The sequence below is a fragment of the Dama dama genome, chromosome 6 (genome assembly GCF_033118175.1).
Source record: "Dama dama isolate Ldn47 chromosome 6, ASM3311817v1, whole genome shotgun sequence".
Taxonomy (NCBI): Eukaryota; Metazoa; Chordata; class Mammalia; order Artiodactyla; family Cervidae; genus Dama; species Dama dama.
In genome coordinates, this window is record NC_083686.1 from 24,743,985 (window position 1) to 24,760,367 (window position 16,383).

Sequence of the window (16,383 nt, forward strand, 5' to 3'; positions counted from 1 at the left end):
GGAGGAACTCCAGACACTTTCACTACGGACCCTCCCTGCATTCTTTGGGGTTAAGCAGCCACAAGAAGCAAAACAGCATGAGAAAAGGCTGAGTCAGATGACATGTAGCAACAAGCCCAGGCACTTCTCCAAGGGCCCAGGACACCGGAGGCCTCCCAGTGTTGTCCTTCCTTGGAACTTTGAAGGCTTCTTGAGTTATAAGCAGCAAGGCCATCCTTGCTGATTCTTGATTCTCATGAGATTTGCTCTCTCTGAAAGGACCGCATCCACAGGGACAATTATTGTTTGAACAAACATTCCTGATGATGTCATTTGTGCCCTGAGATCTTGACCAGCAACTTGCTCATGGTTGCTGTGCTCATGATTTTGGCTGAGGATAACTGGAGGGAAAATGTGGCTTCTACTGTAGATGATTGTTTTTTTAAATAGTGGGGAAAGAATGTGAAGTAGGAAAGGGATAAAGAATAGGCGGATTTTCTAGTTAAAGTTAATAATGAAACCTGTGTTAGAGATTCCTTCTCATCAGAGCACAGAGGTCAAGTCCTATTATAAATACCACATCCACTTGCAAGTTAATTTCATAGTCACACTCGGTTCCTCACTCCGGTCACATTACAGAACATTTCAGTGGAGCAAAAGAAGGAATACCACAGAGTGTCATCACTTTCGGGTGCTTGGGGCGCCTTGAAGCATCACCTGCTGCTCTTCTCTGGGGGGGGTCACTTCCTTTGACATGTATCAGTTAGAGAAGTGATGAAAAAGACTGAATGTGTATGATGTTCCCAAATGCTTAAGGAGAATTTAGAAGAGTGTTGGGGACTTCCCTGGTGGCTCAGTGATAGGGAAGCCACCTGCCCGTGGGGGAGACATAGGTTTGATCACTGGTCCAGGAGGATCGTGCATGCCACAGTGCAGCCGGGCCTGTGTACCCCAACTACTGAGCCTGTGCTCTAGAGCCCTAGAGCTACAACTACTGAAGCCCTCACGCCCTAGAACCCGTGCTCCACAACAAGAGAAGCCGCCGCTGCGAGAAGGCTGCATGCTGCAACTGGGGAGTGGCCCTGGATTGCTGTAACTAGAGAAAAGCCTACGCCAGCGGTGAGGACCTAGCACAACCAAAAATAATAAATAATGAAATCGGGAATTTAAAAAAGTGATGGGAGTTGGGACCCCCCCCGCCCTGCATCCCCTCGGGAATTTCACTAGTAGCTGCCAGAGACATTTGCTGGTTACCTTTAACCTGTTTTGACCTCAAGACACCACCAAGGGTCAGTGAGGCACACCGCTTGGTTAACTACCAGCTGGAGTTGCTCTCAGGCTCCTGTGTTGGCCTAATTCTGGTGAAAGGTCCGTAAGAGGCACTGTTTTTTACTTCAAAATGACCACACAGGGTGGCTGTTGCATGCTGTCCCCAGTTCTACTAATTTCCTGGGATTCTGGAGCCTTGAGATGCAAGAGAAGCTTTTGAAAACATTCCTGGGAAACCAAGGAACAGTCTTGTAATGCAGTCTGACAGTGTAAAACCCCCAAAGAATGTAGCAGTGATTTTGTTATGGTTCACAAGAAATCTGTGGGTGGCCCGTTGATCTTAAGTTCATCAAAATACATCTGTATCAGGAACCAAAACTAAACATTTTTGAAGTGCTTAACCAGAAAACTTTCAATAATTAAACTGTACCAAGATATTCTATGAATTTTATCCTCCCAGTTCTCTAGGACTGGCTACTATCATACTTGTAGCCCAGATCAGCACAGGTGGGCCCCAGCTGAGGATTCAACATGAAAGCACAGCTGGGGATGGCTGTTGCATCTCCAGCAGCTGACGACACAACCTGGTCACTGGCCCATCACTCCTGTCCACCATCCAGTCTATCTTAAGAGACTTACAGCTTGGGCTCACGAGTGTCCTCTCAGATGTTGCTATTGAAGCAGAACAGTGCAAAATCAGTCTTCAGAGTTTGAGGAGGGGAGTTTTCATAAGTGTGGTTGATGAGTTTGACATTTCAGAAGAAACTTTTGTGAAAAACATGATTAAGACAGCCTGCTAGTATCTCTCACTAAATAAGCTGGACTTAGCTCAAATTTCATAGCAGGACAGCATGAACTCAGTTTTGAATTGACTTGGGTTGGAGAGTTGTCCTCATCAGTGGGATTTAGCTTTCTCTCTGCCCCAGTGATAATGACAAGAAGCACTAGGAAAGGATGTGATGACCATGGTGCATAAAGCCTTCCTGGGAAGGAGTGTGGTGTTCTGCTTGTTGCAGGGGTAAAGTGGTGAGCTGGCAGCCGTGGCGGCTGGGACTTCCCCATACTCAATTTAAAACAAGCGCTGAAGCTCAACTCACATGTCAGGAGTTTAAGAAAAAAAGTCTCCACACTCAAGGTGACTGTCTTTGGAATTCTTCATTTCATTAAGGTTTTCACAAAATACAAAGCTCAAACATAACTGTCTATATCCACCACAGAACAGAATCAAGTAAGTGGTTAGCACACAATGATCTTTTTCATTTTTAAAAATATAAATAACAGTGTTCAAGGTTGGACAATTTTCTCCCGTGTGTTTCTCTTTAAGGCGGTACGTCGCAGGCCCTTCACTGATAAGTATGTGTACTTGTCATCACGAAGCACTGGCCACAGGCCGGGAAGGCCACTGTGGATGCGGTCCTGAGGGTGACTCCCATGGATCCGTGTTGCCTCGGCCTGTGAAAAACTAGACCATCAGTCAGACACCCTCCGATCTCTGCTCACAGTTCCATTAATTTTCTTTCTACTACGAAGTAACGATAGAAAGGGGGTCACCTCCCAGTGGCATTCAAGCCCTCGGGAGATCAATCATGAAGGGCGAGAAGGCGAAGTACAGGCTTTTTCCTGGATGGAATTTTTGCTTTTATCCAGAAAAAAAAAAAAAAAAAAAAACCCAATAACCCACAGAGCTTAACGGGCGGCTTGTACTGAAACATTTTTCAGATTAAATAGTGTTGACAGAAGGGGTAGTCTTTGGGGTGGGTACTGGAGAGGAGGTTAAAGTGGGGAGGTCACCGCTGGGAAACCACCGCGGCCAGTGCAGACCCCACGGCAGTCACATCGCTGGTAAGGCCCGGGGGCAGAGCCAGGGCCCCCGCCTTGGGCACGAAGTCCGAGGGAAGGCTCTCCAGCAGGCACCTGACCTGCTCCTGGCCCAGCTTGATCTTGTCGTCCAGCTCCCTCTGCTCGATGAGGAGTGTCGACTTCATTTTCACGAAATGCCGGTAATCCTGGAGCTGCTCCTCGGAGAGGTAATTGGCCAGGATGTCCAGCACCACACGCTCCCTCCGATCCACGTTCTCCTTGAGCTCCCGGGCGTCCTCGTGCTGAGCAGACAGGACCTTCCTCTTCTCATTGAGTGAGCTCTGCCAGGGCGAGATGAGTGGGTCAGCAGAGGGCCAGTGTGGGGGGGAAAGAGAGCCAAGTGCCTGCAGAGAGATTTTTTTATAGGACGGGACAATATCTAAGGTGCTATTTCAACTATCACTCTAAAGTAGGGAGGCGCAAGTGTTTTGAAAATCAGCTTATTACCCTTACGGTGCTTATGTATGGTCCAGCTTTAACCCAAGAGGCATTACATTCAACTGGTGGGGGTGATGGCTTTACTTTAGGCTTCTAGTCTTAGAAGGACAATCAGGATTGCACTTGCAGGGGATCTTTAGAGCAGTCAAAGTCCTAACGGCACGAAGGAGGATGGTGATTGCCAGGGCCTGGTGGGAGGGGAGAGTGGAGGACTTGTTTCAATGGGTACAGAGTTTTGCGAGATGAAAAAAGTTCTGGAGATCTGTTGCACAGCAATGTAAATACACTTAACACTACTGAACTGTACAGCTAAAAATGGTTAAGACAGCAAATTTTATATGTGGTGGTGATGGTTTAGTTGCTAAGTCATGTCCAACTCTTGCGAGCCCGTGGGGAGGTAGCAACCCAGGCTCCTCTGTCCATGGATTCTCCAGGCAGGACTACTGGAGCGGGTTGCTACTTCCTCCTACAGGGGATCTTCTCATCCCAGGGACTGAACTCTCCTCCCCTGCATTGGCAGGTGGATTCTTTCCCACTGAGCCACCAGAGAAACCTATGTACTGTGGGTTCAGTTGTGTCCGACTCTTTGCGACCCGGTGGACTGAAGCCCCCCAGGGTCCCCTGTCCATGGGATTTTCCAGGCAAGAATACTGGAGTGGATGGCCATTTCCTTCTCCAGGAATCCAGGTTGGGATCATCCCAACCCAGGGATCGAACTCGTGTCTCTTGCATTGGCAGGTGGATTTTTTTTTTTTTTTAAGCACTGCGTCACCTGGGAAGTCCTTTATGTAGTTTACCATAATTAAAAAATTGAAGGGGGAAAAAAGGGCCAATTATCAAGGAAGTCAAAGTTATGGTTTTTCCAGTAGTCATGTTTGGATATGAGTGCTGAACTATAAAAAAGGCTGAGTGCTGAAGAATTGATGCTTTTGAACTGTGGTATTGTAGGAGACTCTTGAGAGTCCCTTGGACTGCAAGGAGATCAAACCAGTCAATGCTAAAGGAAATCAGTCCTGAATATTCATTGGAAGGACTGATGCTGAAGCTATAATACTTTGGCCACCTGATTCAAAGAGCTGACTCACTGGAAAAGACCCTGATGCTGGGAAGAACTGAAGGCAAAAGGAGAAGAAGGCAACAGAGGATGAGATGGTTAGATAGCATCATGAACTCAACAGACGTGAATTCGAGCAAACTCTGGGAGACAGTGGACAGAGGAGCCCAGCATGCTGCAGTCCCTGGGGTTGCATAAAGTCAGACCTGACTTAGTGACTGAACAACAATAACTATAAAAAGTAATCCTGATGTATTTTGCAAGTGAGCAAGCACTTATGTGTACTTAAGAGTATAGAAGGCATTAAGTGTTAAGTTGAGCTCAATTCTGGAACAACTCATCTTGCTCTAAGTATCTCCAGTGTCCCCTATCTCACAGACCTGTGGCATCCAGCCAGGTGACCAAAGAGGAAACTTGGAATTACCTTCTGTTCTGTCCTTCCCCTCATCTAACACGCCTTGCTGATTCAAACTTACGCTCTAACTCACTCCCAAGACAATGGTCTAAATTAACAGCCTAAACCCATCTTTCTAGAAGTCTCCCCATGGTAACATCCTTCTCCCCACTCCCTAGGCCAATCATGTAATGAAATGAGTTCAGGGCTCTCTAGGGTAAACTCTACAGTACTGACCCATAGGTCTTGGTGGTGATTTTCTGCACTGGATTCTACTACCCCTCCAGACCCACTCTCCCCAGCCTGACTCAATGTCTAGTGAAGCTGAACCCTGCTGGGTGCTGGGTTCGGCCAGGGGCAGCCACGGCAGGAGCCTGGGAGGTGGGAGAAAGCAGACACGGAGGCCTGTATTCCTGGCTCTCTCCTTTCAGGTGGCGGCGGCTGCAACCTTTCCTCCAGAGCTATGGCTGCAGTTCTGATAAGGGCCCCTTCCTTCTGCTGCTCTGGGTCCAGAGGTGGTAATGGCTTGCCCACTGATGCTAGCCCCATGGGGACAGAGCAGCTTCATTATCCCTTCTTGCCTGTGTGCTGAGTCGTGTCCAACTCTTGCCTACCAGGCTCCTCTGTCCCTGGAATTCCCCAGGCAAGAATACTGGAGTGGGTTGCTGTGCCCTCCTCCAGGGGATCTTCCTGACCCAGGGATTGAACCCATGTATCTTATGTCTCCTGAGTTGGCAGGCAGGTTCTTTACCACTAGCGCCACCTGGGAAGCCCTTCTTGGTCTCCCTTAAAAACAAGTAGTCAAGGAATCACTCACTCTATGCTCTAGACACACCAACCACATGTAACTCAGTTCCTAAACACACCATGGTCTGCCTGGGCTTTGTCCATAACATTCCTTCTAAATGGTGAAGCTTTTCCCATTAGTCCGCCTGGCGTTAAGAAAGCCCTCTGGACACCACTCGAGCGGCACTCGTGTGAAGTCCCTCCTGACCCCAGCACCACACGAAGAGTGCTCTCGTGGCCCTGAGTTTACCCCTGTGCAGCCGCATACTAGACACAATCGCTGCTTCTACACTGGTCCCCCGCACTGTCTGCTGAGTGCCTTCCGGGGGGCCTGTTTTTAGCCAGTGTCAGAGCAGCTGGTAGTTGACAGGTTCTTGTTCACTGCTCGCTGGATGGAAGGAAGGCAGGAGGGACAACACTTTTGAGGCAAGGACAGTTAATTTCCAAGGAAACTGTCTGGAGGGAACAAAGGCCCAACACATATGCACAGGAGGGCACTGGTCCGGGGTGGGGGGTGGGGGTCCTGGGTGCTCAGAGTCCCAATCCTAAATGCTTACCATCTAGATCTCTCCTAATCTTTCAAAAATCTATTTGCCAAGACATACCTTTCCTTTTAAGGCAGTACATTCGGAGAAATGATTGGGAAATCCCTAATTTCCAGGAGCTAGGAAGCAGGAGAGCTGCCTCTTACTGGCTGGAGTGCTGGACAGCTGGTGTGGACGTGACGTTGCAGCTCTGTTTATTGTCTGACCTCCTTGGTAAGTGACTCCCATGCACGCGGGGATCTGATGGCTTTATTCATAGTATCCCAAGTGCCTCCACGAGAAGGTGGCCCACACCGGACACACAGGAAATATTTGCTGTACCGATGAGCAGAGGAAGAGTGCTCTGTAGCTCTGCAGTGAAGTTCAAGGACGTGGATAACACCTGGGGACCACAGCAGGACTCCTTTCCTGGCTGCGTCGCTTACTGGCCTCCAGGGAGAACTCTCTGAGGCTGTGTCTACAGCGTCTAAGCCCACAGTGCCCGACCCAGAGGGCCCCCTGGGATTCTGTGTCACGTCAGCACCGCTGTGGTCATGTTCTTCCAGGGAGGGGTGTGGTGACGACAGCGGGTAGGTCCTCCCTCGGTGTCCCTGGCCCCTCACCTGCAGCTTCCCTGGAGCCCGAGCTCACGTTCCTGGGCCCTCTCCTTGTCCCCAACAGCTCTGTCATTCCTCTCTGTTGTTTTATTTTTTTATTTTTATTTTTTTCCTCTCTGTTTTTAATGTCCATCTTCATTCTGCCTTTTGCCTTCTTCTGGGACAGAAAGGGAGGAAAGAAACCCTGGCGCCCACGTCTGTACTTTCCTAGGAAGTATCCCTGAGGGCTGAGGTGTCATGACACGACATTGTGGCGTGGAAGCTGCCTTCCCCTCTGTAATCCTGCTCATCTGTATGCCAGACCCCCCTCCCTGCCCCAGAGAGATGGTGGTCTTCTCTAGAAGGACTCCTGTCTCACTGTACTTCTCTGTGTACATGGGACTCAGGGGAGGTAGGGAGGAGACTTGAAGGGAACTGCTAGGCCGCCTACCCTTTCCTCATTGCTGGCATCTTCACCGAGGCCGCTGAGCACGTTCTCCACGCGGGCCAGGCGCCCTGAGAGGGACAGGAGCAGGTTCACCACCTTGTCCAAGTCCCCAATGAACATCTTGTACTTGTCAATCTCGTTGGGCTTGCAGAGCTCACTGATCCAGGCCTCCACCTCCTCCCCCAGGGCATTATTGAGCTTGATGTCCATCAGCAGGCTCCCCTTGGCTTCCTGGAGGGTCTCGAGCTTGTGGGTGAGGCTTCCGATCAGCTCCGCCTGTCATGAAAGAGGAGACACACAGCAAAAGTTAGCCAGCCGAGTGGTCAGAGGAATAAGATTCACTTCTAGTCACATCCTCCCTGTCTTTTTTTTTTGACCCTCAGCTGAAGGCCCTCTCCTGCACTGTATGGACTGCCCCCAACCTTAGACCACAGTCTCCTTTCCTGTCTCAGAACCTGTTCAGTCCTCACAGGCTATGCACGATCACATGTCACCTTGGAATGTTGTCCAGTCATGTCGTGCTATGCGCAACACTGCCTTCCCAACTGGTTTGATCATGGCTCACTTTTAAAAAGTCTTTCCAAGACATGTTCTCATTTGATCCTCACAACAATACCGCAGGCAGGCAAGGTATATATTCTTCTTCAACAAATAGAGCAGCCGAGACTCAAAGGAACTAGGGATTTGCCTAAGATTACAGAGCTGAGTTGAGTATTAATCACAGATACCACTTGTGGAGCAATTACTATGAGTCAGACATGGTGAGGAAGTCTACAGATTATCTCACTGAGCCTTCCCAGCAGTCTTGTTAGGAGATACTCCCTCATCTATGCAGCGCACTAGGTGAGGAAATTGGGACAGTGGAGTGTGCTGAGTTTTAACCGGCAAATAGCATTAACCAATAAGTCTGTCCTCAGATGTTGGGGGTGAGTGGTGAAGAGAAGGGAGAACTCTTCTTCTGAGATGCTACTGAGCTTGGCTCCCTAATTTTCTCAGGCTCCTTCAATTTAAGTAGGGTTCACGATGTCCTTGAAATGTCCAAGTTCTGCCTTGAATGAAAGGTGACAGGTCAGCAGTACTAGAAGGCCAGTCACCAAGTGAGTGGGGTTCAGTGGGCAAGGATGGGTCAAAGAAGGCTGAATAGCCACCAGGGTCAGCATCGAGCCCACCCAGTCTTTCCTCTGCAGACCCTGCCTTTGGTTTCTTAGCTTTAATTTTATTGCAGTATAGTTGATTTACAATGTTATGTTTCAGGTGTACGGCAAAGTGTTTCAGTTAAACATATTCATTTTTTAGATTCTTTTCTCATATAGGTTTTCACAGAATAGTGAGTAGTGTTCCCTATGCTATACAGTAAATCCTTGTTAGTTACCTACTTTTTAGTAGTGTGTATATGTTAATCCCAAGTTCCTGACTTATCCTTTCCCCCCACGTTTCCCCTTTGGTAACCATACATTTGTTTTCCATATCTGTCAGTTTCTGTCCTCATTTCTGTTCTCTTTATTCTGTTTCATGGCAGCAATTTCTACCATTTTGTCTTTCAGCTCGCTTATCCATTCTTCTGCTTTAACAACAGAATAATTGACTCCCTCAAGCATATTTTTCATTCCAGTTGCTGTATTGTTCATCTCTGTTTATTTGTTCTTTAAATCTTCTACTCTGTGTTAAACATTCTCTGGTATCCTCTTGATTTGCGCCTCCATTCTTTTTTGAGAGATCTTGGATTATCTTTGCTATCAGTACTCTAAATTCTTTTCTAGATATGTTGCCTCTCTCTACTTCATTTAGTTGTGGGCTTTTATCTTGTTCCTTCATCTGGAACATATTTCTCTGTCGTTTCATTTTGTCTAACTTTCTGTGTTTGTGGTCTCCACTTCTCAGGCTGCAGGATCATAGCTCCTCTTGCTGCTAGTGTTTGCTCCCTGGTGGGTGAGGCTGGTCCTGGGGCTTGTGCAGGCTTCTTGGTGGGAGGGACTGGTGTCTGCCCGCTGGTAGATGGAGCTGGGCCCTGTCCCTCCAGTGGGCAGGGCTATATCAAGGGGTGTGTCCAGAGGTGGCTGTGAGCTCAGCCTGTCTGCTGATGGGTGGGGCTGTGTTCCTGTGGGTTGTTGGGCCTGAGTGTTCCAGCACTGGTCTGGAGGCTGCTGGGTGGGACCAGGTCATGATACCACAATGGCAGACCTCCAGGAGAGTTCACACTGATCAATAGTCTCTGGGGCCTCTGCCACCAGTATCCTTGCTCCCCAGTGAACCACAGCTGACCCCTGCTTCTCCAGGAGACCTTCCAGGACTCGTAGGTAGGTCCAGTTCAGGCTCCTATGGCGTTGCTTCTTCCTGGTGTGTCCCAGTTGTGCGTGAAACCTTGTGTGTGCCCTCCAAGAGTGGAATCTCTGTTTCCCCCAGCCCTGTGGAACTCCTGAACTCAAGCCCCACTGGGGGTTCCTCCTCCGGATACCAGACCCTCAGGCTGGACAGCCTGATGTGGGGGGTCAGGACTCTTGCTCTTGCGGGAGAATGTCTGTGATATCACTATTTTCCAGTTTGTGGGTCGCCCACCTGGCAGGTATGGGGTGTGATTATGTCGTGAAAGTGTCCTCCGCTTCTGTCTTACTGAGGCTTCTTCTTTGTCTTTGAATGTAAAATATCTTTTCTGGTGGATTCCAGTCTTTTTGGTCATTGGTTGCTCAGCAGTTAGTTGTGATTTTGGTGTTTTCGTGAGAGGGAGAGCTCAGGTCCTTCTACCCTGCCATCTCTCCCAGAACCAAGGGGCTGCTTTTAGTTTGGGCGCTGGCTGGCTCTTTCCCCAGCATGTGCCGGCCACTGTCCCCTCGATATGCGCTGTGCAGATGCATGGCCCGTGCACACTCCTGGGACAGTGAGGGCAATGCTTGGCGCCTGCTCGCAGGGCTCAGGCAGGCAGCTGTTGTCTGCACACTCTTGGGACCGCAGGGGCAGTGCTGGGCGCTTGCTCTGTTTTGTTTTTCAAAGACATCAACGCTGGCAGAAGAATCATAGGTCTGCCTGTACAGGAGCTGACATGAACTCTGGGCTTCATGAGACAAGGATGGACAGAACAAGAAGAAAATGCCTAGAAGCCATGCAGGGAGGCTTCTGCAGGAAGAACCATCTACATTTTGCATTTTGATTGCTGAAAGCTATTGGTGGGGCTGTAATGTGATCCGTCAGAGCCCAGCCAGATCAGCTAATACCAGCATCACTGAGCAGTCACACCAATCACTCCTGACCCAAAGGTTGCACATTTGGATGGTATTTGAATTTTTCATTTTGCCAAGCCCTTAACATGCAAAGATTTAGATTTTAAAACGTAGTTAAAGAGGAATCTGAATAACTGAAGGTAGCAAGGGAAAGTTGGCTGCAATCAATAGCCATTTCTCTGCCAGGCAGATCTTTTCAAAAAAACTACCAACTTATACCCACGGAATTCAATGGGGAGAGAGGGGAGAGGTGTTTTGATTTTTTAAAAATAACTTACTAAAAAAAAAAAAACAAAAAACTTACTAGTCTCTCAGGAGCTAATTAATTTGCAAAATCATTGACATTTAACCACTTTTCATCTGGCATAAACTGTTAACTCACCCGCCTGAGCTGCTCTTTATAAGGGTTCTCGCTGGAAACCCAGTTTTAACAGTCCCTCCCTCCCACCTTGCCATCTGCAGGCTGAAATCCTGTTGGGCCCTGTCCAGCTCCTCACGGTTCCAGCGCCAACTCGGACACTGGACCAGGAGTCAGGAGATCTGGCTATGACAGAAATTCATTCTCAGGCCAGTCACTCGACTGTTTGTATCTGTTTTTCTGATCCACAGCACGGGCATCCTGATGCCTGCCTGAAAATAATCATTCTGTTTCGTTACAGAGCTCTTTCTCTATGCCAGACACCATTTAGGCATTTTCCTATTTTCAATCACTACTCACAACAACCCAGTGAGATGGGTGCTGTTATCCCCCTTTTACTGATGAGGAAGGTGAGGTGGATAGCAGTTATGTCATTTGCCCAAGCTCAGGCAGACAGAAAGAGGCAGCTCTGGACTTAGACCCAGGTCACCCAGCTGCAGGATTCAGGCTTTTTGTTGCTATGTTAAAACAGCTCAGAGGAAAGTTATGAGGCTCAGGTAAGATGAAGCAAGCACTTTGGAAAATATAAAAAGTGTTACACATTCAAGTTGTTCCTCTTTTGTGCTATGGTTAAGATTAGCCAGCCCCTTGAAGAACACGTACCAGTCAGTCACTTGGGTAGATGACCCTAGGGGAATATAGCCAACCACTCCCTACCTCCAAGACTGTTTTGCCTTCTGCTCAGCAGACTTGTGCTGACAGGGTTGCCAGTAATGTCACTACACACACAGTCAGCCTCGACCAATGGCCTGTCTTCATCTAAACAGAGTAATTCAGGATCCTTAGGGCTTCCCAGGTGGTTCAGTGGTAAAGAATCCATCTGCCCATGTGGGAGACCTGGGTTCGATCCCTCAGTTGAGAAGATCCCCTGGAGGAGGGCATGGCTACCCACTCCAGTATCCCCGCCTGGAGAAGTCCATGGACAGAGGAGCCTGGCGCGCTACAGTTCGTGGGATAGCAAAAAAGACATGACTGAGCGACTAATACAGCCCCATGGCCAGGGTTTGAGGACAGAGAGAAATTCAGGCTCCTGCTGGTAAAAACTGGGACTGAAGACATTCAACTCGAGGATCCAAGCAGCAGCACAGGCTGTTCTCTTTAGCTGCGTTTCACTCGAGAGAGAAGTCGGGGGGCAGTTTCTGTCGTGAGCAAGCCTCCATCCCATGTTGTGTGGCCTGACAAAGCAGAAAGGTCGGGGGTGCCCACTGCCAAGGCAGATATTCTCGAGCACGTTCTCTGTCAAGAGTGGTTCTCGTTTTCTCTCAGGAAGGCTTGTGACCAGAAAGCTCTCACATTTACCTAGCTCGATCTCTTGGTTCTGAGGTAACAGGAATCCCTGACATATAAGAAGAAACATGATTAAATTCCTCAAAATTCAACGCAGCTCCTCTTCCTCCCTCCCTGTGTTTTCCTATTTCTGTTACAACAGTCACCTCAGCCAGGAACTCCGGAGTCAGCCCTCTTTCCTCTCTTCCATGCTCCATGTGTAATATTAATCTGCTACCAGGCTGTCCCTTTTACTTCCTCTTTTGAAAACTAAAATCCATCGGCTTCTCTCACTGCTCCTACTGCGCCTCCCTCTCTGACCCGTATCATCAAGTTCCTGGGCGGCTGTAACCCTTCCAACTACCCTTTCTTCCTACTGTCTGAGTCCGCACGTAGCTGCTAGAGAGACTTTCTTGGATGCAAATCCACCGCATCTCTCTCCCTGATGATAAACCCCGGGAGGGGGCTGATGGTGGGCAGATGTCAGAAGCCCATGTCAGGCCCCCTTCTCCCTTCTTACAGCTACCACCCTGACCCCGCAGAGGGCTCTGCAAGGATAACTGGCAGCTCACTGGGGAGGGAGCAAGCCTGGAGGATGACCCAGATGGGGGTGAGCTTCCCGTTTCTCCCCCTTTTTATGTTCTAGCTCTGCCCTGGGAATAGCCTCAACACTGCAGAGATGGTATGGGAGCAAGAATGCTGAAAGAAGCCCTACCTACTATGGGATAAAGCTTGTGGCGGAAATCCTGTTCTTCCCCTTCCTTCTCATTTTCTGCCCCCTTTCCCAGCCCTGTTCCCCGAGCTGACTCTCCTTGTACAGCCACATGGCATGAGCACTTAAAACTGCAAGAGAAAAACCCTTCTTTCTGTCTAAAGAACTGGGAAAATGACCCCATAGACCGAAACTGTGAGGGGTCTCCCCACTATTTCTTTCTCTCATTGAGGGGAGTCCCATGCAGACAATATGGCCATGCAGGCTGCAGTGACATCACGAGAACTTGTCTATTTCTAGCAGAGGTCCAGGAAAAGGGGCCTCTGGGAGCCAGAGGCTGGAGGGGGATGGGAGGAGGCGTGGGGATACTGGGCAGGAGAGAGCAGGGAAGGGAGACCCCCTTCCTCTGTGTCTGAACTGCCTGGGTCCTGGCTCACCCAGAAGCTGCATGTGTGGGACAGACCCAAAGCAGCATAGCGGAGGCTTTCAGGACTGAAGTGTGACAGGAGAACTCACCCGAGCCGCCAGCTCGGCCCTGAAAGGTGCCCGTGGGGGACAGACATGCAGGAGACAGCAGAGGTCCTGAAAACTGAACTGACTCTGGGACCGACACCCAGGGTGGGACGGAACTTGTAGCCTGAACCTCACTAGGCTGACTGCTTGCTAGAACAAAACAAAGAATCCACATTCCCCAGAGCATTTTCATAGAACCCAGTCTCATAATACTCAAAATGTTCAGATACCATATTACCCCATATGAAAAGAACCAGTAAAATGTGAGCAGCTCTCAGGGGAAGACCATCAACAGGTGCTAACCCTGACATAAACAAAGGCTGGGACTATTGAAGCCTTTAAAATAACTTTTGTAACTATGCTCCATGGTAGAAATAAACATTCCTGAAATAACAGCCAGACACTACAAGACAGTAACTGAACAGAAATTTTACAACTGAAAGCTGTAATATTTGAAGAAAAAAAAAAAAAAAATCACTGGCAGAATGCAGGAAGGTCAGTGAAACTGAAGATCAATAGAAATAATCCAGTTTGAACGAACTGACAGAAAACATTAAAAGCATGAACAAATAGTTTCAGACTTGCAGGGCCATATCAAAAGGTCTAATATTTGAGTCACTGGAGTCCCAAAAGGATAAAAGGAAAAGATTAGCACATTAAAAAAAAAAATTGAAGATATACTGGCTAATAACATCCTGAAATTAGTGATAAACATAAATTTATAGAATTAAGAAGCTTAGCAAACCCCAAAAGGACAAATGAAAAAAACCAGGCCCATGCACATCATAACCAAACTGCTGAAAAATCAAAGAAAGAAAAACTTGAAAGCAGCCAGACAAAAACAACACGTTGCATATAGAAGGAACAAGTATTCAACGGCTGTGCATTTCTCATCAGAAACGAGGGAAGCAAGAAGAAATGGGACAACATTTTCGGCTGAAAGAAAAGAATAATCAACCCAGAATTCCATATCCAGTAAAAATTCTTTAGAAATGACAGTAGAATATGGACATACCTAGATGAAGGAAGACTAAAAGAATTTGTCACCAGCAGAAAAATGCTTAAAAACAGAAACACTAAAGGAAGTTTTTCGGGCTGAAAGGAAGACAGACCAGAAGGAAGCTTGGAACTTCAAGAACGAAGCAAGAGCAACAGAAACAGGCAGTTGAGAGTCATGTGGGTCACTAGTGGTCTCCTGGGGAAAGCCAGTTCTAAGGAACAAAAGATGCGTTTTGAAATATTCCACCAAGTCTCTAAGCCAAAGTCTTCCAGCCTTCAGAACAGAGAATCATGGGATCTGGTTAAGCAGATCTTTGTCTAATAGATATGGCAGAGTTTAGCCAAACAGCTGAAAGTATTAAACTGTCTTTAGATTTTATGTCTGTCAGAAGTTTACACAGTGAGTGTTTTATATTTTAAGTAATACTTATATAAAACGTGTTAGTCTCCAAGTCCTGTCTGACCCCATGAACTGTAGCCTGCTGGGCTCCTCTGTCCATGGGATTTCCCAGGCAAGAATACTGGAGTGGGTTGTGATTTCTTTTTCCAGGGGATCTTCCCGACCCAGGAATCGAACCCAGGCCTCCTGCACTGCAGGCAGATTCTTTACTGTCTGAGCAATATTATAATTCATCATCCAGGCTATATAAATAAAAGTATGTTAAAGGAGAATGGATTGGAAATGCTAATTTTAAGTTTTAAAATATTAATAAATCAGGACCTTAGTTTCCATTGACTCTTAGTGAGTTCCATGCCGAGAAAGACATCTTCAGTTACTACTAACTTTAAACATTATTGCTTTGCAGAAGTTGGTGGAAGGCTATACTTGGCCTTAAAACAATCTTGACCAAGCATCACGTTTTTAAAACCATCCTTAGAAAAGCTTGTTATACATCAGGAAGAGAACTGTATTTCAACTTCATGCTGCATCTATTAATAAATGCCTTCAACAACATCAATTAAAGCCTACATATTTCCTGTTTCCAGACCAGATATATAAATATAAGTGACACAGACATTCTATTACACATTAATAAACCTGTAGTTCATTAAAACAATCTCATAAGGTTCTCCATTGCCACATGATAAAATCCAAGCTTTAGTATTTCAGACAAAGCCCCAGACAAAACCTCCATGACCTCCTGCCCCCATGAATCCTCCCCATTTCACCTCCTTCCTGCCATTCACGGCCTTTCTTTGTTACCCTGTAAATTTGGTAAATTCTGATTTAATCACAAGACTATTATACATCTCCAATATCAAGCCTCCTTGACACTTGAAGGAAGTATTGCCCTTCAATACACACTAGCTCCCAATGCTTTATCACACCTCTGCCTCTTCTCCTAGGCTATACCCTTTGTCTCAAATGCCCCTTTCTCTTCCTCTCCTGACTGGCTCTGATTAATTCAGCCTACAATGCGACAATACAGGCATCAGAGCAGTTTTGTGTAAATAAAGAAGGTAATAAAGCACTAAGTAAAAAAAACCACAGCCCTCATCTGGGACTAAGACTTGCTCGACAAATAGTACCTAATGTCATTTCCTGTGAGGTTTAATCCCCTATTCCTTCAGTTCTCAGTCTAAAAATACTTCTTGTCACATAATCCTTAGAGAGGGTGATGATAAAGTGATGAAAAAGCAGTGAAAAGAATTAAGATGGAGAGGAAAAAGCAACAAATAATTTGGCACACTGCTACTTGCAGGGCAGGGTATGTCTACACGCAAAAACCAAAACAACTGTAAGATATTCAGTTAAAGATGTTATGGCAACTTAGTATCTATAAGGGTGTTTATATAGCCCCCTCTTTGGGACAAATATAGACAGACTATAGCAAGGTGGTTCCTCCCTCCAATCCCATTGAATGGGGGCCAGGAGACATGCTATGAAGCAGGCGTGGACGTAGGGAGGCCT

The 16,383-nt window shown here is 47.4% G+C and overlaps 1 protein-coding gene across 1 annotated transcript in view; it reads right to left on the reverse strand.

Annotated features, from left to right (window-relative positions):
* Positions 1-397: 397 nt before the first annotated feature.
* SHROOM3 (shroom family member 3) overlaps positions 398-16,383 on the reverse strand; it is a 78,650-nt gene continuing 62,664 nt past the window's right edge. The window contains 3 exon segments of the mRNA XM_061145753.1: positions 398-3,068; positions 3,071-3,389; positions 7,352-7,624. Coding sequence (XP_061001736.1) covers positions 3,022-3,068; positions 3,071-3,389; positions 7,352-7,624 — 639 coding nt within the window. The 3' untranslated portion in view covers positions 398-3,021.